General features: G+C 39.8%; 2 protein-coding genes across 2 annotated transcripts; both read left to right on the forward strand.

Annotated features, from left to right (window-relative positions):
* Nucleotides 1-2918: 2918 nt before the first annotated feature.
* Nucleotides 2919-12562, forward strand: mpp1 (membrane palmitoylated protein 1). Its single transcript, XM_005931925.2, has 12 exons — nt 2919-3295; nt 6270-6398; nt 6491-6569; nt 6742-6827; nt 6951-7019; nt 8214-8410; nt 9066-9169; nt 9252-9332; nt 9898-9978; nt 10078-10280; nt 11707-11781; nt 11863-12562. Exons 1-12 carry the CDS (start codon nt 3143-3145, stop codon nt 12037-12039), a joined length of 1434 nt encoding a protein of 477 aa, XP_005931987.1. The 5' UTR covers nt 2919-3142; the 3' UTR covers nt 12040-12562.
* A 2747-nt stretch (nt 12563-15309) lies between these two features.
* Nucleotides 15310-25204, forward strand: vamp2 (vesicle-associated membrane protein 2). The gene is made up of 5 exons (XM_005931924.3): nt 15310-15679; nt 19349-19451; nt 19718-19876; nt 20168-20219; nt 20382-25204. Coding segments are annotated over exons 1-5 (333 nt in total). The 5' UTR covers nt 15310-15677; the 3' UTR covers nt 20399-25204.
* The last annotated feature ends 2445 nt before the right edge of the window (nt 25205-27649 follow it).

Raw genomic sequence — 27649 nt, forward strand, 5'->3', positions numbered from 1 at the left:
GACTCCTTCTGGAAGCAAGTCCAACATCTGGGCACTTTCATTTAACTTTTATTTTAATGAAATAAAAACTGCATACATAGGCCTACAATGTCAAGTCAAATTTGATCAAATTAAATGTTTTCTGATGTTGTCCTCAAATAAACTTTTAAAACTTTTACCAGCATCTTTGCTGTCACAAAAGTCTCCAATACAATTCACAGTTCTTTCACTGCTCTCTATTTTATAATATCTCTGTAGTTACCCACGACCTAACTTACCACAATCCACCACAACACTGCAAACCCATCAGCCTTCACTATGCATCTAAACTTTTGAATAACATGAAATTATTATCGTGATACTCCACATTATGTAATAGCCTGGTAACTTCTATATGGTTCAAATGATTGGAAAGTCTAATATGGTTTAATTTAATCTTTTAATTTCCAGTCTTGGTAGCCGGGGCTCGGTCTGCCAGGACCTCTGCTCCTGGCCGCCGCCCGGCTCACATTGCACCTGACCTCTACGTGCCTCCTACGGGTGGTGGGCCTGCAGGAAGATCGGCCCATGTCCCTTTTTCGGGCTGTGCCCGGCCACCAGACGCTCGCCCTCGGGCACCCTCCCCGGGCGTGGCTCCAGGGCGGGGCCCCGCTAACTCTATCCCGGGCAGGGTGAACTGTTCCCTCGATGGTCTTTTCATAGGGGTCCTCTGAATCACTCTTTGTCTGGTCCCGGGAGGAGGCCCTGGGGCAGACCCAGGACACGCTGGAGATATTATATCTCTCAGCTGGCCTGGGAACGCCTTGGTGTTTCCCTGGACAAGCTGGAGGAGGTGGCTGGGGAGAGGGAGGTCTGGACCTCTTTGCTTCTCTGCTTGGGCTGCTGCCCCCGCGACCTGGCCCCGGATAAGCGGAAGAAAATGGATGGATGGATTTCCAGTTTGTAAGATTTCCATTGTGGAGAAGTACACACCTTTTAAGGACAATTTCCCATCTTCTTTGCCAGGAAGCATCTGAAATATATATTTTTGAAAAATAAATGAATAAAAAAAAATTATGGATAAAACCAGGATTAATTTGTATCAGAATGATCAGAAGAGAAAAGTATGAAGAAGTAACGTAGATGTCATCCAGACCTTTATATCTTTAAGAGATGTCTATAGTTAGCTAGTTGATTTGTATCTTCTAGCTTCACAAATGAATAAAGCTGGGTATCATGATGTGACCGCTGATAGAAGCAGTAGGATGAATTCTGAGTGTACAGGGCTATTCTCTCTGTTCAATTCAATTCAATTCAATTCAATTCAATTCAATTCAATTCAATTCAATTCAATTCAATTCAATTCAATTCAATTGTGCTTTATTGATATAGCACCATTATGTACCAATATTGTAAGGTAAGACCCCATATAATAGAGAGAAAACCCCGACAATTAGATGACCCCCTGTGAGCAAGCACTTGGTGATAGTGGGAAGGAAAAACTCCCTTTAAACGGAGTAGAACTGGGCTCAGAGATGGACAGCCATCTGCCATGACTGGTTGGCGGTAAGGGGAAGAAGATTCAGCCAACTTTCAGGCTCCTCTTCTGTGGAATCAGTTCCCAGTTTGCATTTGGGAGACAGACACATTCTCTTCTTCTGAGATTAGGCTTAAAATGTTCCTATTTCAACAAATTGGGGCTGGTTTGGGTGAACCTGAACCCTCTCTTAGTTAATCTGCAATAGCTCCGGACTGCTGGGGGCTTCTCATGATCCACTGATTGTTTCTTCTTCACTCACTTCTGTTTCACTCTCCATGCTGTATTTCATCGTTAATTTTAAACTCTGGCTGTCTCCCATGTGTGTCTTTTGTGCTATCCTCTCTCTGCTCTCTTCACGGCAGATGGCTACCCCTCCCTGGTTTTGCTGGAGGTTTCTTTTTGCAAGGGAGTTTTTCCTTCCCACTGTCACCCAGGACTTGCTGCTAGGGGGTTTTCTGATTATTCGAGTTTTCTATTTATTATTGTAGTCTACTTGCAATATAAAGCTCCTTGAGATATAGTGATTTGTTTTCTATATAAATGAGACTGAATTGAATTGAAAGCGGTGTAATATAAATCTATTTAAAGTTCATTAAAACAGTAAAGGAGATGAAATCCATGTGTTTTTGTGAACCAGCCCTCAGTTCACCTGTCAAAAAGACTGCATACATGCTTGTATATGTTGTATGAGTACACAGTGGAAATAGACAGGCCATTTAAGGACGGGGCTTCCTGCTCACAGTCTCCCACAGCTGCACTGTATTAAACCTAATCACATGCAGTGTGCATGTTGCAACACTGATGTCATCTGTAATCACTCAGTAATGTATCAGTAATAGGATCACTCGACTTTCCCACTGATTATTTTTTGTTTGTTTGTTAAATTAGCACAGAGAGACTATCACACTGCAGCTGGGTACACTATGTTCCAAACTGAAGTTCTTGCAAGCTAGCTGCTGGAATCACCGGGACTACGTTATTTTTTGCTTCTCTGTAGCTTGAGAGGGTAGCCCTGCTGAAAATGCTGCGGTAATGTTGCATTCTCCGCCTGTGGGACATTTAGCATTTTGTGGGGCTCAAAATGGAAATTGATTTCCGTTTTGGCCCATCAGATTCCAAAGGCTTATTTAGCACCGGTTTTGAATTATTTTTGTACTCTTTTTAAAAAAATAAAACGAAAAATAAACAAAGAATCTTTAAAAGGGTTTTTGTGGCACATAGGTAGATGATGTTTGAATAAACATCGCAGTTTAGAGAAAGCCTATAGATCAATAGGGATATACGATGCCAACGTAGAAATATCCAAAGAAAATAACAATAAGAAGCGCTACATTATCGTTTGTAATTCTCTGATTTCTGCTCATTTTGTGATAATAACTTTAATAATGAGATTCCTGAGCTCGCACGGGGAACTTGAACGCATCAGCAGCCAGCCCCTCAGAGCACAGCAGCAGTCAGATGCATGTTTACTTGCTTTGTCAGCGGTGTCCCTGCAGTAGTTATCGCATGAACCTCACCTACTGCTGATCACATCTTTGGACTTTTATCTCCGACAGTGACTTATCTCATAGTCACTCCTTATCAGCAGTTTGTGGCCAGTGTCTTGAGGACTTTGATCGAGGGGGCAAATCGAGTTCACTGTGTATGTTTTTTTTTTTTTATCTAACGGGAAAGATGACGTTAAAATCCAATAAAAACGATCCCACTGTCACACTGGAGTCCGTGAACAGCGTCCGGACAGCCCTTTCCGATCTCTACCTGGAGCAGCTCCTTCAAAACAAACCAAAGTCTGACAAGGTAAGATGATCTTTTTTGTATATATATATACCTTATTAATTTATTTAGACCCCTCTGATTTCGCTGTTCTTATTTGCTTCCGGGAAGCAGATACGGGGACATGTGATCGTTGTTTATTTCCGAACAAGATCTCTAAGAATAGACCCGTTTATGTTTTCATACTGCAGCAGCTGAATGTGTTGATCTCTTAAACAAAGAACATTTAGATCTTTACTGTGTTAGCAGCTTCTTCATTGCTCAGCACTATCGGTCAGCCTCAGCTTGAAATCAGCAGACATTGCTGTGGCAGTTTCAGTTCTCCATTTCTCACAAATTCACGCAAGTATTTTGACAACTTGGGGAAAACATTAGGGAAGGGTTTTTTTTTGTTGGTTTTCTTTTAGCCATCATAAGACTATGTTCCTGTATTTCACAGAGTAGTATGAACTGTCTCACTAACCAGCTGGGCTATAGTGATATGAACGCATTTAAGAGCGGCAATAAGATCATAAAGAAGTAACATGTCAGCTGTGAAGTCGTTTCTGGGACTGTGCCTTCGTACAGTTTTGAAACATATTGTGTAATTTTGCTTACAGCTTACCCTGAGCCTCTGCTCAGGAATCAGTCAAGTAAAAGTTGTTTACACCACACTGCCAAGCACACTGTTAAACTTGTTTGCATTTTCCTCCCCTTAAAGATCCTGGAGTATGTCATGAAAATACTGTCTTTGCCTCTAACAAAGACTAAGCTAACAAGTATGACTGAAAAGATGTCCCAGAAAACATGTAGAATATGTCGGAAGGGAGAAAGCCAGAGTTAAATCTCTGGCACACTTTAGACCTGGATTTGATTTCCAGCAGGAGACCGGTGCCTTCTCAGAATTTGAAAAGTCAGCACTGAGCCACTGAGGGAAATGTGAAAGAGAGGAAACTTTATTCCTGACTTCAGCAGTTTGCAGTTCAATAGCCTTGAGTTGCAATCTTGCCTACATATCTTTCTGATCTGTGTTAATCAGCATGTCTCTAACTGAGGTCACGAGGGCATTATCTTAAATGGTGTGTTTAAGGCTGATTAATCATATTTTGTTGTGTCTTTCTTTCTTACTTTTTTTTCCCTTTTTTTTTGCTCCTTTGCACTGAGTTATACTTCTAATATCTCATGCTTAATAACTGTGTACTGCCCTACTTAGATAGACAATAAGGCATTTAAGGTCTTAAGGCAAGTTGAGGCAAGTTGATAAGCGGGACACGCAGAACTTTTGGCAGTTCTTTCCTCCTTTTTTTTTCTCCTTTTTTGTGGAAAGCTCATTAACCAAACACGGTGTTCAAATGTCAACTATTAATCTCCTACTGTGTTTCTCCAAGAGATCAATAGAAGGAAAACAAAAACCTGTAAACCCTTCATTGGGGAGGGCTGATGATTTATATTCCTTTAGTTAAAAACAGCAGATCATGTAAGAAAGATAAAGTATAATCAACTATTCTGTGTTATATTAGTAACCCAACTGTGTGCAGAAAAGCAAATGGAACTACTGCTATAGATTTTTATGGTGAATTAATTTATCTCGGCACGGATGGTCTTCCTCTACATGCCTGTCACCTTCTGTTTTTCACCCTGAAGAGACAAGCCGCCGCTTTGAACACTCTTTCTTTACCATGATGCTCCTCCAAACTTGAAACCAGCATTAAAACTGTGGCCATGACCTGACCATACTTGTTGAAGGATAGCTTGTTTCCAGTTACTGAAGCATTTCTCAAACCTTTAATTAAATCTTGATCTTGTTACACTCCAAGTGGTGGAGCTGACAGAGCTCACTGTCAACATCTTGATGAGGTGGGTTTTATTAAAATGACCCTTTAGTGCTAGTCTAAATCTAATTCCTCAAGAGATCAGAGACATTTCTGCTCCTTTCTTCAGACACGTTCAGCTGATTTGTGAGTAAGCGGACATTATTGCAGATTCTTTTTTGTGTGTGAAAAGAAATGAGAGGGAAGATACATATCGTGTATCGGAATATCAAGATTTTTATTTATTTCTTATACAGCTTTTCACTCTTTCCTGGTGCTCAGCACTCCCGATGGCTAACAGCACACACTGCTGATGAATTACTATCACACCTCACAGAGAAGTGACCTGACTGGCTGCTCATCAGTGCAGGAGTAGTTTCTAAACCCAGAGTTGGCTTTAGAGCAGCTAAAGCTATTGGTGAGGTGGACAGTGATAACGATTGGATTATTGTAATGCTGATGATGGAAGGTAGATAATTTTTTTTTTTTTTGCTGAAGCAGTGCTGATGTGTCATATTCACGCAAGAAAGTTTGCTGATGCAGGCAATCATCTCTCTGATGTCAGTTAAGTGAACAAATTATAAAAGGTTTGATATGGTGCACTCATTGCCCGATCCTGGAGGGCACTTTACTCTCACAGAGTCATTACGTGGTATCTTATCTTGTACTCAGTAGATTTAATGTAATTCCGTAGTGTCTTGATTTGTCAGGGGAGCTACGTGGATTTCTTCTTTTACGGCGATGCTTACACTCGGGAAATAACTCAGACGAGGTTGTCCTGCTACGCTTTTGGTGTAAAAGAATAGCACAAATCTACACATTTGATTTCTGTAGCAAACATTCAAGCAGCATGCTTCGTAGTGTATTCGTTTTGCTACATCAGTGCTTTGTTCATCACACTGCTGGTATCCATGACCACACGAACCTGGTGGACCAGATGAGTGGACGTGGTTAATGAAGTGTGTTTTAATGTCTGGTTAATTTTCAACTTTGAACATATGTTGAAAGTGCAAAGGAAACGTAGCTGTTGTGCTCACGAGGGCAGAAAGTGTCCGCCGCCGTTATTAGAAAGAGCAGTAAGCTAATGATCTGATCTGACAGAATAGTGAATTCGGTTCCCTGTATAATGGGAGGCTTCTTGTTCTTTAGTTAATTTCATTTCCTGTGATGTCATGTGATTCATTTGTTTTCTTTCTTCATTTTAACAGGCAGCTATGCAAAACTATGAGAATCAGGGGGCTGACTTTTATACCAACGGCAGTGCTGGACACAGAAATTGCACAGAGGTTCCCAGGATGAAAGAAGTGGCGTTTGAAAAGAGTGCTTCAGAGCCAATGGTATGTAATCAGCCTCGACTGTTCACTCAGTACTCCTGCTTTAAATTTTAAAGAAATGATTCCTCCTCATTGACTGTGGTCTGTGTCTGTAGGGGGTCACTCTGAAACTGAACGAGAAACAGCGATGCACGGTGGCCAGGATATTGCATGGAGGGATGATTCACAGACAAGGTGATTCAGCACATTTTGTTTTTTTGTTTTGTTTTTTTACAGTTTGCAGGAATTGTGCAAGAAAAGATATTAATATAGTGTGTCACGAGGGAGTTTTATCTGATGTCCTGATTAGTTGTTATAGTACTGGAGGATCAGTAAGACATCTAGTTTGCATTCTTTGTCTTTTCAGGGTCTATACACGAAGGAGATGAAATAGCAGAAATCAATGGAAAAACTGTGACAAACCAAACTGTAGATCAGCTACAAAAGATCCTGGTAAGCCACCAGCTCTTAAGTCCTTCCATTTATGTTTGGAGCTATACTGAATCACAGTTTTTGCACTTCATTTTAACTCGGCATTGCTATAAAAACATAAATCCGTTTCTATTTTACATACAGAGAGAAACCAATGGAGTCGTCACGATGAAAATCATACCCAACATGAAGAGTCGATCCCGAATCTGCGAGGTAACGATACGACCGACAGACTATGCACAGCTTTAGTGTTGTGATGCTTATGTTGAATAATTTGATTCATATTTATTCTCTCCAAGAGACTTTTGAGATTTGCATGAGTGAATCCAGGAAAGCAGGCTTTTCTGGTCATATTAGAGCACAGTCAAGTATTAGTTTGGTCACTTTTCTCGCAGTCTTTTTCTTCTGCATCTTACTTGCTTACAATGATTTTGTTTAGGTGAATCTGCTGTTAGTCAGTGAACAAACCAGGTGACTATAAACCTAGCTTTAATGTTAAGAACATCACTCATTGTTGCTTTTTGACATGAAACACATTGGTAGTGTGTTTCATTCTGCCATCTAGTGACCACAGCATGTCTCTCCATTTACATATTTCTTGTGGCATAAAAATGGCTGCCCTGTAACACACTTTTAAGTACAGACGACATCAACTTAAAATAGCTTTAAAAGAATTGACATATATTTCTTTTTTCAGCATCAAAGTTCGTCCCTGTTGTGGTCAGTGATGGCAGTTTACTTTAAAGATTGCACTGCATTAATATGTAGGCATTGTTAATATGCTTTCCATACAGAGAACAGCATTTTTGGTGACCCAGATCACTCCAGTGCATCAATGTTTGTGCACATTTTGGGGTGTAAGTTTGTGTAAACTTCCACTGGAGTCTCTTGGGGAAACCACAAATACATGTTCATGGACTCTACTAACATTAGTAATCATTTACGCTGAGGGGACCCTACATGTGTTCCTGCTATGATCTTTGACAGTTTCCTCAAAGTTTGCACCCTTTAGATTTTAACCTGAGATATAAAAAGTAACAAACAGTTACTTAGTTACAGTTATTTATTCGCACAAGTAGACCTTGTCCCTTGGTTAGAAATGTAGCCATGTCCACAGTTTGAAAGGAGCTGTCCAAGATCATATCATGAAATTGTTTACTAGTATTCTACTTCAGGGTCAATTCACAGTTATCAGTAGAATCATAGAATCGTAGACTTCAGATAAACTATTAAGTTCTACAGATATTAGAACCTTTACTCCCGGCTGACCTTAAATAAGTGTTGGGTGATAACTGAACACTCTGGTAAGGTCAGCAGGTTATCAGTAGTACCTTACATAATACCAACTGTAAATGTTTAGTTCTTTTACTGCCAGGGGAACTAATAAGATTTGTTCACAATCTCCAGATGTACATGAGGGCTCAGTTCAATTATGACCCTGCCACAGATGACCTCATCCCATGCAAAGAGGCAGGTCTGAAGTTTCAGACTGGGGACATCATTCAGATCATCAACAAGCAGGATCCAAACTGGTGGCAGGGCAGAGTGGAGAGCAGTGCTACTGACTTTGCTGGACTCATACCTTCTCCAGAGCTCCAAGAATGGTAAACTCTTTAATATACCAATCACATCACAAATCAATCCGATTTTATTTTATTTATATAGCTCCAAAATCGCAACAATAGTTGCTTTAAAGAACTTTATATTTTAACGTAACTGTAAGGTAAGGTACAATAATAGAGAGAAATCGCCAGCAATTAGACGACATCCTATGGGCAAGCACTTGGCAACAGTGGGAAGGGAAAACTCCCTTTTAACAGGAAGAAACCTCCAGCCTCAGAGAGGGGCATACCTGCCATTACTGCAATGTTCTGTTTGGAAAGTGTCCTGCCTGCCATCCCCATTCTTCAAACAGTACAGTGCACCCCACCACCAGGATAAAACTGGTCCAGATTGACTGGGTTTCAAACTGCCCAAAGCTCAACCAAAACAATTATTCACGGGTTCTGCCAGGCTAAGCTCAATCCATCAAAACCCAATCTCTCAAGTCATTGGACCCCAAGGATCTATTGATAGAAAACCACAAGATCCTCTTAAGAATGGCAGTTTCCATGCCCCATGTGGTCAGAGCGCTTTTGACATCATGTTAGGGATGTACACGATCTAGGTTTGCTGGTTTAATGTCGTGGCTGATTTATAATACAGAGTGAACTGTACCAGATATTCTCAGGCTAACTTAAATACCTGTTTTCCCTGCAGGAGGGTGGCCAGTAAAAGCAAGGCCAAAGAGGGCACTCAGTCCTGCAGTCCATTTGGAAAGAAAAAGAAGTGCAAGGACAAGTACCTAGCTAAACACAGCTCTAGTAAGTAGAACACTGCAACTCTCAGTCCCACAGTTTCATTCATTTCTTCTCTAGTGCGACCTAAAATAATCTTCTTCTGCAGTTTTTGACCAGCTGGATGTGATTTCTTATGAGGAGGTTGTTCGGCTCCCGGCTTTTCAAAGGAAAACACTGGTCCTTATTGGTAAGCTTCCTAGCTCAGTTATATTATAAGTTTGTAACCTTTGCCTTTTGCTTTCCACATCACCGCAATAGGAAATAAAACAAGCAAGATGCAGAAAATGTGCACAGTCCTCAGATCAGTCACTTTTTTCCTGGGTTTCAGAAATAATAAGATGTTCATTGTTAAAACATTGTCCAGAATCCTCTGTGGGCAATGAAGGCCTGAAGTCTGGAACCCATGATCATAACTAAAGAATAAATTTTCTTTGTTTGCGATTCTTTGTCAGGCTTTTGCTGCAGCTGTGCGCAGCTGTGCAGCTTTTTTGTCTTTAGCATCAAAAGAATCCTGTGATTATTCACCACACTTTTCTTTAATGGGTTGCCAGGTCTGTTAATGATGCAGTTTGCCAGCATGGTCTGGGTTTTTTTTTGTTGTTGTTGTTGTTGTTGTTGTTGTGAGAGCTGTTAGGCCACGCTTAATGCTACTGCTATTGATGTGTAAGGATTTTGGGTCTGACAGTTTGGGTCTGATTAAAATTTCCTTAAAAAATTAGCACTGTTTTGTTAATTCTGCCTTTTTTTCTCAGGCGCACCTGGTGTTGGAAGGAGTCATATTAAGAATGCACTGTTGACACGATACCCCGAGAAGTTTTCATACCCTTCACCACGTAAGTAGACTGATGGCCTTTTTATTCCTCTAACGTGGTGCAGGTTGTTACCATCCGTGGGCTAATTCTCACTAATTCTTAACTCTCATTCTTGCGCAGACACCACCAGACCCCAACGTAAGGATGAAGAGAATGGAAAGGAATATTACTTCATCTCCCATGAAGCCATGACCAAGAGCATCTCTGGAAATGAGCTGCTGGAGTATGGCAGCTTCCAGGGTTTCATGTTTGGCACCAAAATTGAGACCATTCAGAAGATCCACACGCAGGGCAAAATCGCTCTGCTGGATATAGAACCCCAGGTTAGCACCAAACTTCTTTTCATGTAGCATCAACGCAGTTGATCTAAATAAAGAATACTGTGTCTGCCCTGGAGTGCTATTTTACCATTTCTCAGAGTTGCATAAACTCACTAAATGTTTTTATGCTTAATTTGAGAGCTTTTTTGTTTTCTTAAATTTCTTTAGAATTGAGATATTCACCTACATGAATTAGCTTCACTCAAATGGAAAGAAAATGCATATCCAATCTAACTTTTTGCCCTTTAACCTAACCACATTGTTAAAGTAATATGGTGCAGATTCAGCATTCATATTATTAGCTATTGTTTCAGTAGCTATAGCTGTGTTTGCTAAACCTACTATCCACCTTTGACAAACCAAAGATGATAATTTTATATTCTCCTGCAGTGAGTTGCTTTTGTACTCATATTCATGCAGCACAGTGTATAGAAGTGATAATGTGGTATATTTTAGGATAGTCTAGACTGAAGTAGTTATTAAAAATCCCCTAAAATCCCCTTTTGTTAAATAATGACTCAAAAGGCATCTTTTTGAATGAAATTCACACTCCTTACAGGTAAACGTATGATTTTTATAACGATTTCATTTTTCAAATTATTTTTCAAATAAAACTGGGCTAACAAGTGAAGGAAAAGCTGCTCCTGTGCTTTGAGTCAGTCTCTTGCACTGCAAAAACAATTCATATTTGCCTTTATCTTGTCTTGTTTAGAGGATGTTTAAAGTATCAAATGTGTGAAATGCGCTGTACTTCATCAGTTCTTCTTCTTCCGGCTGCTCCCTTTAGCGGTCAGCCGATCATCAGATCATCTGAATCCATTTCACCCCATCCCAAGCATCCTGCACTGTCACACCAACCCTCTGCATTTCCTCCTGCAATGCATCCACAAATCTCCTCTATAGTTTTCCTCCTTTCCTTCTGCCTGGCAGCTTCATATTACATGATCTGGTATCCCATCTTGGACGAAGCTGTCATTGTTCCTACATCATCAAAACATTAGTTCAGGATCAACATCGCAACTGACAAATGACGTTGTCTGAGCATTCAGTTAGCATTAGACAAGAAGCTAGCTTATGCTTTTAAAAACTATCACTGGTGAAGCAACATGAGTAACCTAAATTTGTCTAACAGCAAACCAAACTTGAAAGTCCACCTTGCAGTGTAATGACATCACAACAACGTAACTGCTCAGTTGCGACGCTGATTCAAAACCAATGTTGTTGTGATGATACAGGAACAACACCAACACATAGATAGTAGACACACTGCTCCATATTCAACATTTCTTGTACAGAATATCCATATTCCCTCATCTGCACATGTCTAAACCATCTCCGCCTTGCCTCTCCAAATTCTTCTTCAAACTGCTCAAGTAAGCTGTCCCACTGATGTACGTGCTTCTAAACTACCACTAAATCTTTCTTGCAGACCTTGAAACTCTTGCGGACAGCTGATTTTGCACCTCTGGTAGTTTTCATTGCACCGACCAACACCGCTCCCCAGGTACTACATCTTATCCAAGTGTTTTAAAATCCCCAAATTTCCCAACCACAAACTGCTAATCATCTACATCTCCTCTCCTAGACGGAAAATCTGCAGATGATCCAGAAAGAGTCAGACGCCATCCTGAGCACATATGGACACTTCTTTGATGTGGTTCTCATCAACAACGACGTGGATGAAAGTGTTAAGGGTGTGGAGGAGGCCATGGAGCGGGCCACGTCCACCCCTCAGTGGGTGCCTGTGTCATGGGTGTACTGAAAGATGTTTGGCACCACTATGATACCTTCTTTTTGTCGAATAGCAGTGCAATATCACTCCTTTACGCAACGCCCCACGTGTCTGTGGGCTTACTTTTAGGTAAATGTTAATTGTCACAGAGATTTTTTTGCACTATTGCGTTTTTAAAAAGAAGCAATATGTAGATGGGGTTATCTCAGAGAGTCGAGAGCCTCACCAGGGATGTTTTTTTTGGCTGTTTAGACACTTTGTGCTTCAGGGACTAACTGGTGAAGTTTTGGTGCCGCGCATCTTTGGGATTATTTGGAAAGTAAAAAAAAGCAAAACGGGGCGATAACTGTGAATGAAATGCTCACTCTGACGTAACTGAGTTTTAACAGGCACAACCTGAAATTGTTCATGCTGTGAGTGTAGTGCCATATATCATTGTTTGTCACAGAAAACCCTTCGCTGAATCATTAGAGCCTCGCAAAAATGTATACCTCATATGTTACTAGAAAAGGCACTTTGAAACAAAAAAATAAATCTCCCATCTCTGTTGCAATTGAGTCTTTGAATGTGTTTTACGTTAAAAGCTGTTTCTCAGACATTTCGTGGAATTATTTTGACAGTTTGCTTGTCTTTAGGTCATCTCCTTTCATTGGATCACAAACATGAAAGGGTGTCTTTGAACCGAAATATACAAGTCGAGGTTTAGTCTTTATTGTTTCGGTGTCATCTAGACTTTTTCTGCCTAAATTGGTTCAGCATAACGGGGCAGACGTAACACATACTTCAAATCTCTCTTAACATTTTGGTCTTAGATGTAGTGCAGGGGTGGCGGGGTGGGGGTGCAAAAGGGTCATGTCTGCCTGAATATTTCAGAGCGCATCATAGCTCAGGGCTGCCATCAATAATAGATCAAGGCGTGCATGTCTGAATGGTAGGATACGAGCAATGCACCTGTATCAACCACATTGCAATTCCTCCCTCATCCACACTGTGGGATAAACACTTACAGGCTGTACATGACAATGAATTTCATTCCAATTCAGTTTTGCACAGAGTTCCTGGCAGCAAACGTGTACAGACTGAAATTAAAACATGTCACTCCATGGATGGATATATTTATGAGTGTGCAAATAAATGACACAATTTAGTTCTTAAGTCATTAAAGCCAATGTGCATTTGAAAGATATCAAAATTAAGTCTAAAGGTAAGGCTTGACAGTGAAATCTGCTGTATGGTGTACTGGAAGCAAACACGTAGAAAATCCGTGCCGATTTAAATTGTGTCTTTTCAAGAATTAACAAAAGGAACAAACATATTATTAAGTCTACAAATACAACTTAAGCTGCACAGTTAAAAAAAAAAAAGGTGTTATTTCATCATCAGCTGATTAGCTGTGTTCAGGTCTCAAAGCTTTCTATACATATGAAATGAAAAAACAAAACATCATAATAACAAGCTGGGTTTTCTCAATTTTTTATTGAGTGCCAGCTGTACAACATGTTCCACATCGTGACTGAGGTCATCACTGTGAAGGGGATAGTTACCAGTGCATAGTTAGCCTGTGAGGGGGTGAGCAGTGAAGTAACGCTGCCTTTTGATGCCACCAAGTGGTTGAGTGTGAGCACCTACAGCTCCTCTGAGAACATGCTGCAGGCTAACAAGAGGATTCTTCAGCTCTGTAACAGTAACCCCAAACACCATAATAAGTTGTATTTGCCAAATTTTAGACCAGCAATCTAGTGCACATTTACATGGTCTTGTTAAATTTTCTTCTAGCGTGACATTTTTATCATGATTGAACCTTATCAACGGACCCAACGCAGAGAATTAAAGAAAACGGGCTGTTTTTCACCATTTCAACCTTACATTTGTTTAGTCTTGCAAGGTATTTCAGTTTGTGTGGTTTATTAATGCAGCAGAACAAGCCCATTGGTGTGTCACATAGGATCATATTAAATTTAACTGCGCTTTGTGTTATTTATTTTACCAAGGATGCCCCCAGTCTTGCACAGCAACACAGTTGTTCATTACACAGATTGTAATGGAAACACTATAGATATATATTTTTTAGCCAAAGGTAAAACATAATTAAGGCACATTGATTTCCATACACTGTGTTGATCCTGCAGCAGCGAGAGCAGCTTCCACTCTTTTAGGGTTTATAGTACATTAATTGAACTCTGCCTCGTTATCATCTTCAACTTGGAACATCTTTGAAGGTAATACATTTGGGGCAGCTGTCAAGAGCTCTCAAGACCTACAAACAATAACTATTTTTAAAGGCTGACCTTTAAACTTCCTTAAGGTGTAATTCTACGTCATCAAGATCTAATTGGACCAACCATCACCATCATGGTGATGGTTGGTCCAATTAGGACCAATTAGGGCCTTCATTAGGACCTTCATTATTATGAAGTCATTACAAAACACGATAAAATAAAAAGAAAGGCTGCAGAAAAATAATGTTTCAAAACCATTTTTTGTTGCTTGACCTTTTGTTTTACTTAACTTCTACTAATCATCCTTGGGATGTAGGAACTGTCCACAAAGGTCAAGCTTGTACCAGCCTGTCACACATGAACTGTACATATACAAGTTACAGTATCAAAGCTATTACAATGCAGATTTATGCCAGTTTGAAATATATATATAGTTAATAGTTATCAGTCTTCTGTATCAGTTATTTATGTGAGCAGCGTGCTATCTATTCTTATAATATTCACCAACTATTATATATATACCTTATATATACTATATATATATATATATATTTTATCTGAATAATTAAACTGCCCACCTTACTAACCGGATGATGTCACTAGAAGGTGGGCTGGCCCAAACTGACAGAAGACTGAACATTACATGAACCTATATAAACTTATAAACACCAGTAACACTATTCTATGAACTTTGGGGCCTTTTATACAATATATATATATATATATATATATATATATATATATATATATATATATATATATATATATATATATATATATATTAACAGCCACATTCATATTTACTATAAATGATAACCTAGGCTACTGCTTATCTCGCCACACCCCCTTTCGAGGAACGCCATTTTGTTGACAGACAGACTCGCCATGAGAAAAAGCTCCTTTCTGAGGAGCTAGAACCCCAAATGTGACCGCAACATGCAATGTATTTAAATGAAACACGAGCAGATCCCCAATAATAGCCCCCACGATTGAAAACGATGCTTTGTGGGCGCTAAAATGGCGTGTTTGAAGTCTCCGGCCACCCATTTCAACATGAAAGTCGCCGCGATTGACGTCACCGAGCCATCTTTGTCCACCTAATCCAGGCGGAGGGTTATTACACCTTCATTACAGCACGGTCTCCGACAGCACCGGGCTCTAGTAAATAGCCTGTCAGGTGCCGCAAATCTGTAGACATAGAGATAATTTTTAAAAAAGAAAAAAAAGAAGAAGAAATATATAGCGAGGAGACACCTCTCAGTGGCAGATTCAAACTCAGTGCTCCTCCTAGGATATATAGGCAGGCAAACGCCACAATAACCAACCAAAGGCTGCCAGAGGGTAGAGAGGAGCGCAGAAGGCACATCCACATCCATCTGCCAGCCACTTAGCACGCGCTAACATTTCCAGTCCGGATTAGAGCACAGCTGTCTCCCTGCTACCAGGAAAATGTAAGTACAGCTCGCTGATTTTTATTTTTATTTTTTTTGTCAAATCCGAATTTATTTAATTGCAATTTGGTCCTCACGACTGGTGTTTGGGAGGCTTTGTGGGGATTTGTGGCGTGTGAACAGTATTCCTCAGCCGTCATAAACTGAGATGGTTATTAATCTCTGCTGTTGTGTTGCTCATGGAGAAATATCGCAGTTTGATCTCATTTCACAGCTGTCTCTTTCTGATAATATGACCCAAAAGTGAAGAGGCTAACGCGTCGGCCTAACCTTAGAGCAGACGGTGGGGTCGGGTTTAACTGTTATTAAACGCGTTATTAGCCTTATTTCCAGTGTGTGTACAGTGAACGTTTTTGTCGACTGTCTTTTCCCTTGTTGTAATTATTATTAGTTGTTGTTGTTTTTTTTCTTTTGCCGTGAGCTACATTTGACTTGAGCCAGCACGTACGCATTTTTTTCCAGTTTGGACTGGTTTGATTTGAAAAGGACACCGTCTGTGTGATTATACCCACGGGCTAATTAAAATACATTTATTTATTTCTTATTATTAATAATAATATTAAGAAGGGAAAAGACGTCGTGTTCTCTAAAGCTGTGTCCCCTTGTTCAACATTTCCAGTGCATTATTCTTCCCTTGCCCAGTCACAGGTGACGATTTGGCTGATTCTAGAAACAGCAAGGACATAACGCTGAACGAGCCATACTAGCTGTTTGACCAGCGCCAGACTATTTGGATAGCCTGTTGAACACACCCTCGACGATTTTCGACGAATACACCATAATACTTGTCAAAGACTGTTGTTATTAGCTCTGAATTAGGCTTAGGCCTAGTTTACGTGATGTTTGCAACCTACAGCGGGGGGTGGGGATAGCCTAGCCTCCTACTGTATGTCGTCGATTGTAGTGCGAGGGCGGACAGCTGTATATCTCACCACATTTCATTGTTGTTGGGTCTTCGTGGGTAAATGAAGCATGTAAATGTCTTTCTTCACGCACCTTTATTGTCCATTTTTTGTTGTTTTTGACCGCACGGTGAAAAAGGGTGGGCTGAGGAAAAGTAGCCGCCACAGCCTTCACTGTCAGCATTCGCATAGCAGGCAGTTTTAAGGGTGAAGCAGCCTGGTTCCGACACACTACATGTCATTTACCAGGGTCGTCGTGCCTGTTAGCGTTTTCTCTTTGGGCTTTGAGTTACATTTGTCGCCATATTTGGTTGTTATTGTGCATTTAAGAGCTTAAAATGCACCCTCCCTAATAAGGAACCTCCCCGCCCTCGACGTTGGCAGGCTGTAGGTGTTTTACAGGCCCGTCCTGCTCGCGGTGAACAGGGATGTTTCGTGTTTCCTGGTCTGTGTGGGTACACGGTCACACATGAACGTCGTGTAGGTTAGGATCCAGTGCCCAGCATCAAACAGACTGGCACAGACATGCTGGGATCAGACAGTTTAGTGTGGACTGCTGTTGCGCTGTCCAGTGCTGAAATGTCGCTCTCCAGTGCTGAAAATCAGGCGGCATGCTTTTCCGTGACAGCGACAAACAGAAATCAATTGCAGAGTTAAATGTCTGTCTATCTGCCAACCTTACTCTGGCTTAAGGAAACCAAGCATAAATGTTGAAAAGCTTCCTCATTTCATCAGGGCCCCCTGAAAACCTTAATAAGTCCCATCAGTGTTGCAGCAGCTCTCCACAGGGCAAGACTATTTTTAAAAGCACTATCTTGAAAGAAGGTTGAATATATTTAGCTTTCATAGGAAAACTGACATTAGCAGTGGACTGTAGACCAAACTGCATCTTACGTTAGGGGCTTTTATTAAATGTTTTTTTGTTTTTGTTGTTTTCACTGATTACAATCTCTAAGTGCGATTGAACTGAAATACTGGCACACAGATTGCTGATAGAGTCATTTATAAAATAACTATGTCTCCTTTTTTTAATGTATTAAAATGAAAACAATGTATCCTTTGTTAAAAAATACAGAGAGCATGAAATCACTTTATTTAGTTTATTTTCAGTTTGTTTTCTTAACTTTAAAGCTTTAAAGGTTTTAGATTATGTTCTGAAGTTGCACACAGATGAGAAATGGTTGATCAAATCAGCAGCACACAGTTTTCACAGGATGTGAAAGCTGTTGAGAAACCTCGTCACAGCACTAGCAGCTCTTCTTGGTGCTAGTTTAGAGGTGATGACAGCGTGAACCTCTGTACACGTTACACCTTTATGGTGGGACTCATTGGAAAGTTGGAGGGAGCTCATAGTAATTATATATATATCTGTGCAACTTTATTGTACATTCATGCCTGTAAATATACAGTTATAGAATAGTAGTCATACTAGTCTGATAAAATAAAATAATAACAGTATTTTGCACGTGTTTGTATTTTAGGGCAAATAATATTATTAATATGACATTTAGCTGTTATAGGGACCACCAGCAGCACCACGTAAACTATTTGAAAGGATTTGTTGTTGTTAAAGGATTAGTCATTTGTGAGTGTGCAGAGGTGACCTTTATACAGAGTTTCCCCTCGCACTAGTGAAGTAGCTCAGTTACAGCTAAGGTATATTTCTCATAAGATGCTACAAGCTTAGCTTTATCATAGAGTGTTTGTTCACGATCTTACTTTGTGGTCATTGATTTAGTTTGGATTTATAGAAGCAAATGGTAAGCATTAGATCACATGCTATCTAAGTATTTTCAACACTTTCTCACTTGCATTTCAGGAGTTTTAGCGACCGCGTTATACATTCTACATCAAGCTGTATAATGTTTAACGGTTATGTTTAAAATAGCCACAAACTATTCCTGAAAAAAATATTAAAAAGTATATTTGCGGTTGTAATTTGCGCCTGATGCCCATTCATTCTCCATCTCAGTCATGAGATGCGTGTCATAGAGGATTCAACGTGGATATTTTTTTTATTTCTATTGATATACTACAAAAACTATGGATATACCTCAATCACAAGTAGTGTAGCAGCACAGAAAAGGCTAAAGTTTCAAATAGATATAAATGACATTTGCATCAGCGGTGACAAATTTAAGTATTTTTCACTAAGACAAAAAGAAGCAGAGAAACTATTCTGAAACTGCCATGTGGTGGAACTCTGCACAGGAGGTTTAGAAATGGCAATGATGAAGAGATATCTGGGTTGGGATGTAGGGTCATTTTACCCAAACTGTTTCACTATTTGGGTCCTTTTGATTTAATGTTGTGGACCATAACTATAACTCTCTCTCTATATATATATATACATATATGCCTCCCTTGATTCAAAAAGCACAGGGCTCCAGTACATGTTGACTTTTTAGCGGTCAATGACACTCCCACTCTGTGAAATGACACTCTCTCACTGTGGTCACCGTTTGTACATAATGTCAAAGAACAGGCTCATCTAGCCCAAGAGGACAAGTTCAGTAGACTGATATATACTAGCATATAGAACTGACACATTGTGAAACCTCCACATCTGTTACATCACACTCGATGGTCTCTTTAGGTTTTTGTGAAGATTTTGGGGAGCATGACTCATTCTTTTGTAGACTAATTTTCACCGCATCACAAAAAAGCACTTATGGCTTTTTTCCCATCTGTTGTAGAGTAATGTGGGAATTTAACATGATGAACATGCTTTACATACTATTGAATATTTGCATTTGTTTATCATCAGGTCTGCCCCAGCCGCCGGAGCCCCTGCACCAGAGGGAGGGAATCAGCCTCCCAACCTCACCAGCAACCGCCGTCTGCAGCAGACACAGGCACAGGTGGATGAGGTGAGTACAGTGCAAACACACAGCCAGGCATTCATGCTTTTCATTTCATTCATTCATTCATTCCTCACATACTAAAAAAAGAACTGAAAAAAATGAACATTTAATAATAAGTAGTGGGTTTGACTCCTCTATCATTTCTCCAAGTCTTCAAACAGCTTTTGCTATAAAAATATATAAACAATATCCTATATCTAGTAACCCTTACATGCAGTCATGTTGTGTTGATGGCCGATTATACCACACTGCTCTGTCTGTTTCCCCCCCAGGTGGTGGATATCATGCGTGTAAATGTGGACAAGGTTCTGGAGCGTGATCAGAAGCTGTCAGAACTGGACGACAGGGCCGATGCCCTGCAGGCTGGAGCCTCTCAGTTTGAGACCAGCGCTGCAAAACTGAAGAATAAATACTGGTGGAAGAATGCCAAGGTGAGGTCATGCAGACATCCTTACTTGAATAGCAAATGTCTGTCTGTTTACAGACAAAATGAAAAAAAAAAGAATAAGAATCAAAGTGAAACAGAAAGCCTCTGCAAACATGGAGCCAACTACAACCATCAGTTTCTGCTATAAACTTTGCTCTTGAGCCTTATTTTGTGTGTCACTGGTAGAAATTATATGTGTGCTGTATGTGATATTTATGTGATATTGATATTTTTAGTGCTTTAAAGAGTTTTTATTAAAAATCTCTGTTTTTTTCTGGAAATCTGCTGATTACAGATGATGATTATCCTGGGTGTGATATGTGTGATTGTCCTCATCGTCATTATTGGTAAGAAGCACACTGATATTTTCTATAACAGATATAACAGTTATTTCAATGGTGTTATTTATTTGTAATACACATACATTTCTTTGTAGTTGCCTTTATAATCTCCTAACCCATGCAGCGATTTACCCTCCTTCACCTCTCCTCTCTTCTATGTCTCTACAGTGTACTTCAGCACCTAAGAAGAATTGCTCCTACCCCAGTCTGATCCTAACTTCCTTGCTACAGAAAAAAAAACCTCGAATTGATGACAAAATTAACTGCAGATGATTAATTTACTCTCTCTATATATAATTACATCTCCCCAATTAGCCTTGATATAACACCCCTAAACCCGTCAGGGCCCCCACGGCTCCCCCACTTCCACCACCTCGCCTCTGGACCCCTGTCAATATTTGTCCTGTGAGTGTGTGGCCCTGTCTCCTTTCTGGGTACTCTTGGCTTTTCTAACCTGCCATACTGAGAACCAAACACTTGTGACGATGCATCAACAGAAAAGGAAACAACGATTGGCGATAATTGTTACATAACTGATATATATATAGTTCTTTGTAGAGTTTTATTCTGATATATACCGTTTTGTAGGTGTGTGTGTGTGCGTGCGGTGCGTGTGCATTTTGTACTTTTTATTTTTTGTATTAATTTTACGTATGCTTCAGCGGTAACTACTGCCTATTAATCGAAGTGTGTACTTTTTGCATGTTTTTCATCATCTTTCCGTCCCCTTGCTTCTTCTCTCTTTTTGATGTATTTTTTGCACAGTGGAGTTCGCCTCCATTCAACTGGGATACAAATTTTCATCTTGTCTGGGTTACTCGCATCCAGCAAAACAAGCCAGAGAACTAAAACTTGCATTTTTAAAAAAAAAGTGACATCAAGTTACAGAAATTGGAGCTAATCCGCAGAAAGAACTGCCCTTAGAAAATCTCCAGGTTACTCCTTGTTCGGCTCAGGATTTCGATAACTTAATGCCGTGAAAAACAAAAATCAAGTCTTAGCTTCTTTTATGGCTTTTTTGAGCGATTCAACGCTCACTGATAATCCATCAAGCGTACAAATAATGCATGAATTGTAAAACTGCTCTAATAATCATCACCCCTCCCGACCCCTTTCCATGTAATCCTCCCATTAACCTCCATTTTTCTTTTGAAATTTCCCTGTTGAATAACTTTCATCTGTTGCGTCTTTTATGCCCCCACCCCACCTTCTGTCTCTCGGCATGCTTGGACACCTCAATTTCTTGTGATAATTTCGAAACTGCCATAGTACATTTGGACCAATGTCTGTAGATGTTTCTTTTTTTATTTAAATATTACGTAGTGTCTTATTTCGAAAACATTCCTTCATTGCAGTCTAGTGCAAACGCTCTTACTGTAGCACATGTAAGTGTAAGTATCTTGAAAAAAAAAAAGTAACAAAAAATGCGATGAACCTATTGTCGAAAACGTCAGTCGTGCAAACCACTGGAGAAAAAAGTTAAATAGCTGTAAGGGTACATTTTCAATAGGCAGGATTAGACTTTGAAACTGTCCAGATTATTTTTTTAGAGGTATTATCCTACACACTTACACACTCACACTTATATTCTGGAGATGTATTCTGTGAAGGTACCGTTGTATAAATTGTTGAATTCGCACACAGCAACGTTTCCCCAGTGTGGACACTAAAAGGCCTTAGTCTTAGTCTTCAGTCACTTTTTTTCAGTAAGTGTCAATTATTTCCAGTCACACAATCTCCCCCCATCCCCCTCACACTTTTAGTAGGTGTGGAGGGACTGCAGAAGAGGAGTCTGCTTCAAATGCACAAGCTACCTTGTTTTTGATGGCGCTGTCTGGCTCTTCCATAGCCTGGCCAAAGCAGGTCCTGGTGCAGTAAAAATCAAACAAACAAACAAACAAACAAAAAAAACCTCTCCACATGAAGAGCACATTATAAAACAAGACAATTCAGCCTTGTAGATTTAGCAACAGGGACAGGGGCTAATTAGTCAGATTCACAGTTTTAGATTTACTTAAGCAGTTTGCTAACCTTCAAAGGTTAGCTAGCGACAAGACAAGTAAGTCACAATTTAAAAAAACAAACAACAAACAGTAGCATTCCTAAGACGAGCATTTTGCTAGAGCAGTGGTTTGTCTCGGTGTGTCTCCCTATAGTCAAGGCCTTTTTCTTTTTTAAATATATAGATTCTATTTTTTAATTATAGTATATTTTTGTGTGAAACAGACAGGTAAAGAGGAAGTGTGCAATCAGTACCATTTGCTGCTAACTGGCAGCGAGCTCCTCTTTACCTCTGTCTGCTGTGTTTTTTGTAATTCAGCTCTGTGCGTTACACACTGCCAAGCATCAAAGGGAGAGGCTTCTGTTGTTATCGCAGTTCTTTCTTTCATTGGTGCCCTCACTGGTTTGGTCTTGAACTCTTACGTAACTTGATTTCGGCATCTAACTCCTGAGCGTGACCATTTCGGCTATTCTAGGAGCAGGAGAGCAGGGCAATATAGATGCACTTGATTTCTTTTTTTTAATTTTCAGACACTGTGGGACACTAAGGCCTTTTACACATTTCATTTCTCAAAACCGCCGAAAAGGTTTCGCTCTCAGCTGCGGGATGATTTAGAATTTTCCCTTGTGGTTGTGGTGAATTAAAGTTTATATTGTGTTTAGAGAAATGATGTACCGGCCTAGCATTGATAAATGCTCAACAGGAAACTACTCAGTTTATCCTTTACTGCCACTGATGCTACAGTCCTGAAATTTAGTTTTGAAGGAAATACAGCATTTCAGAGCAAATGTGTATAAATCCTTAGCAGCCTTGTGTCTTTTTATCTTCCCCACCACCTGAGTAAACCAACCTGCCCCTCTTTGCTCAACTCACTTTTTGAAATTCCTTGTCTGCGCGTGTGAGTGTATGTGTGCACAAGTGCTTTAATGTGTATGTGTGTGTGTGTGTGTGTGCATGTGTGTGTGTTAGAATAGCTCAGTCTTGGGAATATCCCCAGTTTATCCTGACAGATTAGGCCGCTTAACTCTCAGAGTGAAGGCAGGTTGTTTTCTTGATCACTGAAGTACGATGAACAGAGAGGTTACCAGAACTGTTGGCCCGTTCCAACCTTAACACACCCCCCACATACACATATATTTATCCCCAAACAAAGCAAAAGCAAACCACAGAAGATTACCAAAGACCAGAATTCCATGCTTATGCTGCCAATTGCCATCAAAAACAAGCGGATAGGAAGATGTTACCCAAGCTATCCCAGTCTGTCTCAGATAGCTTACACCCTTACTCTACCTATAGGAACTTTGAACTCGTACACACTGTTTATGTGGTGTGTCAGTTACGGCTTGTGAGTGTGCCATCCTACTAAACGTATGCAAGTTAAACCAAAACTTGAGGACCGCATGCTTCAAATCTCAAAACTACATTAGCCTTCCCCTAATTATGTGTATCCAGGTTTGAGGAGCTTCTTTAATCTGTAACTAGTTTTTAGACACATGATCCTATAACTAATTATAGCACAAGTCTTCTTTTTTGTGTGTCTCCACAGTGCTGCCAATTTTTCAGAAGACATAAAAATTAAGATACAAACTACAGCTATTAGACAAACCCGAGAAAAACAGTGAAATTTGCATCTGTTTGGTGTTGTAATATGGGGGTGTTTTGGGGATAAGGGGTCCATATCCTCAGGTTTAAGCCACTAGTAAATTTACCATAATATGTACAAGGACAAAAACTGCATGAGAAAAAGTAAAATTGGATATTTTTGGCAATATCAAATCATCATTGGGTTACAGATGTAGTCCTTTTAGCCATCTTACAGGAGTTAACCATACAGTGGACTGAAGTGGTATAACACTACTGATTGGGGTAGGATTTGTGTGTTCTCCATAAATCCAGCTGTTGTCCCGTGAGAGCTCAACCCTATTGGTCACAATAGTGAAAACGAAGTGATTGCTCTCTTTTTCTGTTGCTTTACTGTCTGTATGAAAAGAAGTGTGCATAAATTTGAACACCGTGGCACTTTCTTCTTCTTCTTCTTTTTAAAATGTTGTGACTCATTCATTTTCAAGCGGGATGGGAATATGATTCACTGGTGAATATTGTCTTACGTCAGCCTCAAGAACCGTTCAGTGATCTCAGCGCTGTGTTCAGGTCATTTAGGGGGAATAAGTGTTTGGAGCCCTTTTTTTTACAGGGCTCTTGAATTTGTAATTCAAATTTTGAAAGCAAACGAGCAAGAAAGAAGGAGACCAACGCAAAATCCGCAACCTTATTGAAATGTTCGCCATTAAGCCCTAAAGGGGGTGAACGCAGCAATAGGAGGGAACCTTTTGAGTCTCTGAATGTTCTTTTGATGGCTATCAATTCACAATATTCTACTTAACATATGTTAACATGTTTCTTTTTTTCCTTTTATGAAACCAAATATTGTGTTTTTATTTTGCATCAGTTTAGTAATAACTCCAGATGTCACTGAGTTTTTGTGTGTCAGCACTGATGGGTAAAGGTAAAGAAAATGGGAAGTTAGAAGGGCAGGGGAAAGTATTTTTACCTTTCAATAGTCCAGAGTGCTTAGAATGACTCTACAGTTTACATCAGATTGCTGTTTGTATCTACCAGATATATTTTTTGTTTAAATCAGTTTATTTTTGAGGAAAGACTTTTCTTTCTTTTTTTTTGTCTTTTCGGGAGTGGGTTTTCTGAGATGATGGTCCATATTGCCCCTGGTCATCTGGCCTTACAGGAGGGACAGGACTGGAAGATCACAGGCAATGTGCTGGGCTGTATGTTTTTTCTCTGTTTGCTTTTATTTATTGATAAATTTATTGTGCTGTCATTTGGTATGGGATTAGAAACTTAACAAGGTTGACTCAACGCAAAGGAGAGGAGACTGAATGAGAAACTAAAGTACATAAAATAATTGTAGTGTAAATCTATCAATGTCTTATTATATTGATGAACATCATGAAATATATGTATATTGGAAAAACTGTGTCTATGACAGCTTGTGCTTTCATTTGTGCTTCCTGCGCTTTGTCCGTGTGCAACAATGGGGAAATGCAAATGTGACTGCAAATCTGGGACCTGTGTGAATAAGCATACAGTTATTACCAATGCAAATGATATCCTTAATTGATCCTTAGTATATGCAAGAGTGCCAAAAAAGACTATGTTAAGACCTGAAGTCAGAAAAAATGTGCACCTCTGCATCCATTCAGTCTGCTTTATAGTCTCTTTTTAACTCCTTAAACTCACATTAAGACTCTCGCATCACTGAAAACTAAACAGCATGCACAACCAGTTGCATGAGCATATAAATAAGCTAAACTATAATGTAGCTCGTTCACTGTAGTTAGACTAATAAAGTAGGCACAAAACTTACGCCTCCATAGTAATTACGCACACTAAATTCTGTATCAGAAAAGTAAGTCTTTTGAAACCAGAGGGTAAAAATACAAACTGGCAGGTGTGGCTGAGACACTCATGTACATCACAGAATGGGATTTGGGGGGGGGGGTTGCTCTCTAGAAACTTCTAACAACCTGCCAATATCTAATTAGGGTTTTGGAACCAGGGAAACCTATGAAGGAGTATTAGGATCATATTTTTAAAAATACAATAATTAAAGTTGAAATTTTGAGAACATAAATAGAAATTTTAATAGTAAAGCCACAATTTGTGAGAATGTACTACTTTTTGTGTCAGGTAACAGATAGATAATTTCTCTTTTAGCATCTGGTAACCAAGTAAGTATCGAAAATTAACAATTTTATCTTATTGTCGACAATTTTATTCCAAGATCAAGCAGTATTTTACCTTTATTCTCGAATTTTCTACTTAATTCTAATAAATGCTCAATCAAAAAACCAAAACGTTATCATCGTCGTTTCCGGTGGCTTTTATTTTGAAGAGTAGCTAAAGTGGTCATATTTCTTGCTATCGGTTCACTAAATATGAATTTCCTAGCCCACATATGTAATAAAAGAAGAAGAAAAAAGCTCTCCAGCAAGCGCTAGCTCTAAATTAAGCACATAAAAGCAAAGCTTCATTTTGCAGATTATTATCATGGCGCTAACTCTTTCCAATTGCTTCGTCAGCGCAAAACAGGCTTTCTGACAGAGTGGCTAAATGAACGACTGCACACGCTTCAAATGGAACAACTTGGACGAAGAAACAGAAAATGAGCTGCTATCACTCCGAAGATGATGAAACAGAAAGAGGGGGGATAGACCATTGTTGTTACACGACTTCACCATCTATTTGTGAGGGAGGCGATAAGAAATAACACTGCACCCAAGATGTAGCTTCACGTTTCCACCGCTGGGTGTCGCCCTGTCCTCTACAACATTACTTCACGTACACTACAGACTGAAATTACTCACACTAAACTACTTGCCAGCATGCAAAAGCATAGATGCTGGCTTGCAACACTTCGTTTATATCACCTCTGCATGCAACCAGCTACATCGAAATCTGTGAGGGTAACCACTGCTCTATTTGCACACTTAGAGTTTTCTTTTCAGATGTTTCCTCATGCAAGCGTCTTGTTTTTGTTTTGATGGTGTTTATTATTTGAACTCATTTCTACAGATGGATATAGTTGGCTATTTTCTAATCTGTCTAACTTGTGCTTTTTATTTCTGTAAACCACATGTCTGCCACTGCAGCATAAGGGAAAAAGCATGCATGTGAAAGGAATTAACTTTCTAGCTGAATACTGTCATTACCATGACTCGGACTTACTGGCAAATAATGATGTCTCCTGAGCAGCTACCATAAAATGTGAGGGAAGTGAAGTATTAGGTGTGACATTTGAGTTGCCGTTAGATCTGACTTCAGTGAGACATCCTGTTATTGCTGTGAGCTTTTTGGCTCATTCACTGGAATATCTTCTTTTCCCCATAAAACGCACAATGAAGTGCATCCAGGAAAAAGGCTATTATGCCTCAACGACTTCCCTCCTGAAAAGTGACAAACTCAGACAAAGCAGGACACAGTCATTCCAAGTCACCTCTGCATGTGCTTCCATCTAGTTATCACTGAGATCCTATGAGAGTTGGTCCTTACTGCAACGCACCACATGATTTGAGGAATGTTTTTTTTCTTCTTTTTTTAAAAGAAATGTGCGGAGTGAATTTGTGAGGAACCATATTTAAACAGAACAGATGGCTCCACAGTTGCTTTAAAATCATCAGTTTGGATCCATCACCTTTACAGATGGATTCACACAACTGCACGCATTCTGGTTTTGGTTTTTTTTCCTCACCTCTGAAGCGCAGTGTCACGTTAAATTGTGTTTCAGAGTTTAAAAAGAGAGGGAGAGAGATTAACAGCTTGCAAAAGGAAATGTGTGGATGTAATAACAGTAATGTGCTGGCTGAGGGAGGAGGCATGGACGTGACCTAACTCCAGGGTGCGTACCAAAAACAACTTT

This window comes from Haplochromis burtoni, unplaced genomic scaffold, assembly GCF_018398535.1.
Source record: "Haplochromis burtoni strain Fernald_Lab_line unplaced genomic scaffold, NCSU_Asbu1 Contig_152, whole genome shotgun sequence".
NCBI classification, from domain to species: Eukaryota; Metazoa; Chordata; class Actinopteri; order Cichliformes; family Cichlidae; genus Haplochromis; species Haplochromis burtoni.

Bases quoted from the DNA above. Each gene is read 5' to 3' on its own strand.
- mpp1 (XM_005931925.2), top strand. From the start codon at position 3,143: ATGTTTTTTTTTTTTTATCTAACGGGAAAGATGACGTTAAAATCCAAT. The intron at 8,411-9,065 runs GTAAACTCTTTA...TTTTCCCTGCAG, and splicing joins TCTCCAGAGCTCCAAGAATG to GAGGGTGGCCAGTAAAAGCA. The intron at 10,281-11,706 runs GTTAGCACCAAA...TCTTTCTTGCAG, and splicing joins TGCTGGATATAGAACCCCAG to ACCTTGAAACTCTTGCGGAC.
- vamp2 (XM_005931924.3), top strand. The intron at 19,452-19,717 runs GTGAGTACAGTG...TTTCCCCCCCAG, and splicing joins CACAGGCACAGGTGGATGAG to GTGGTGGATATCATGCGTGT. The intron at 19,877-20,167 runs GTGAGGTCATGC...TGCTGATTACAG, and splicing joins ACTGGTGGAAGAATGCCAAG to ATGATGATTATCCTGGGTGT.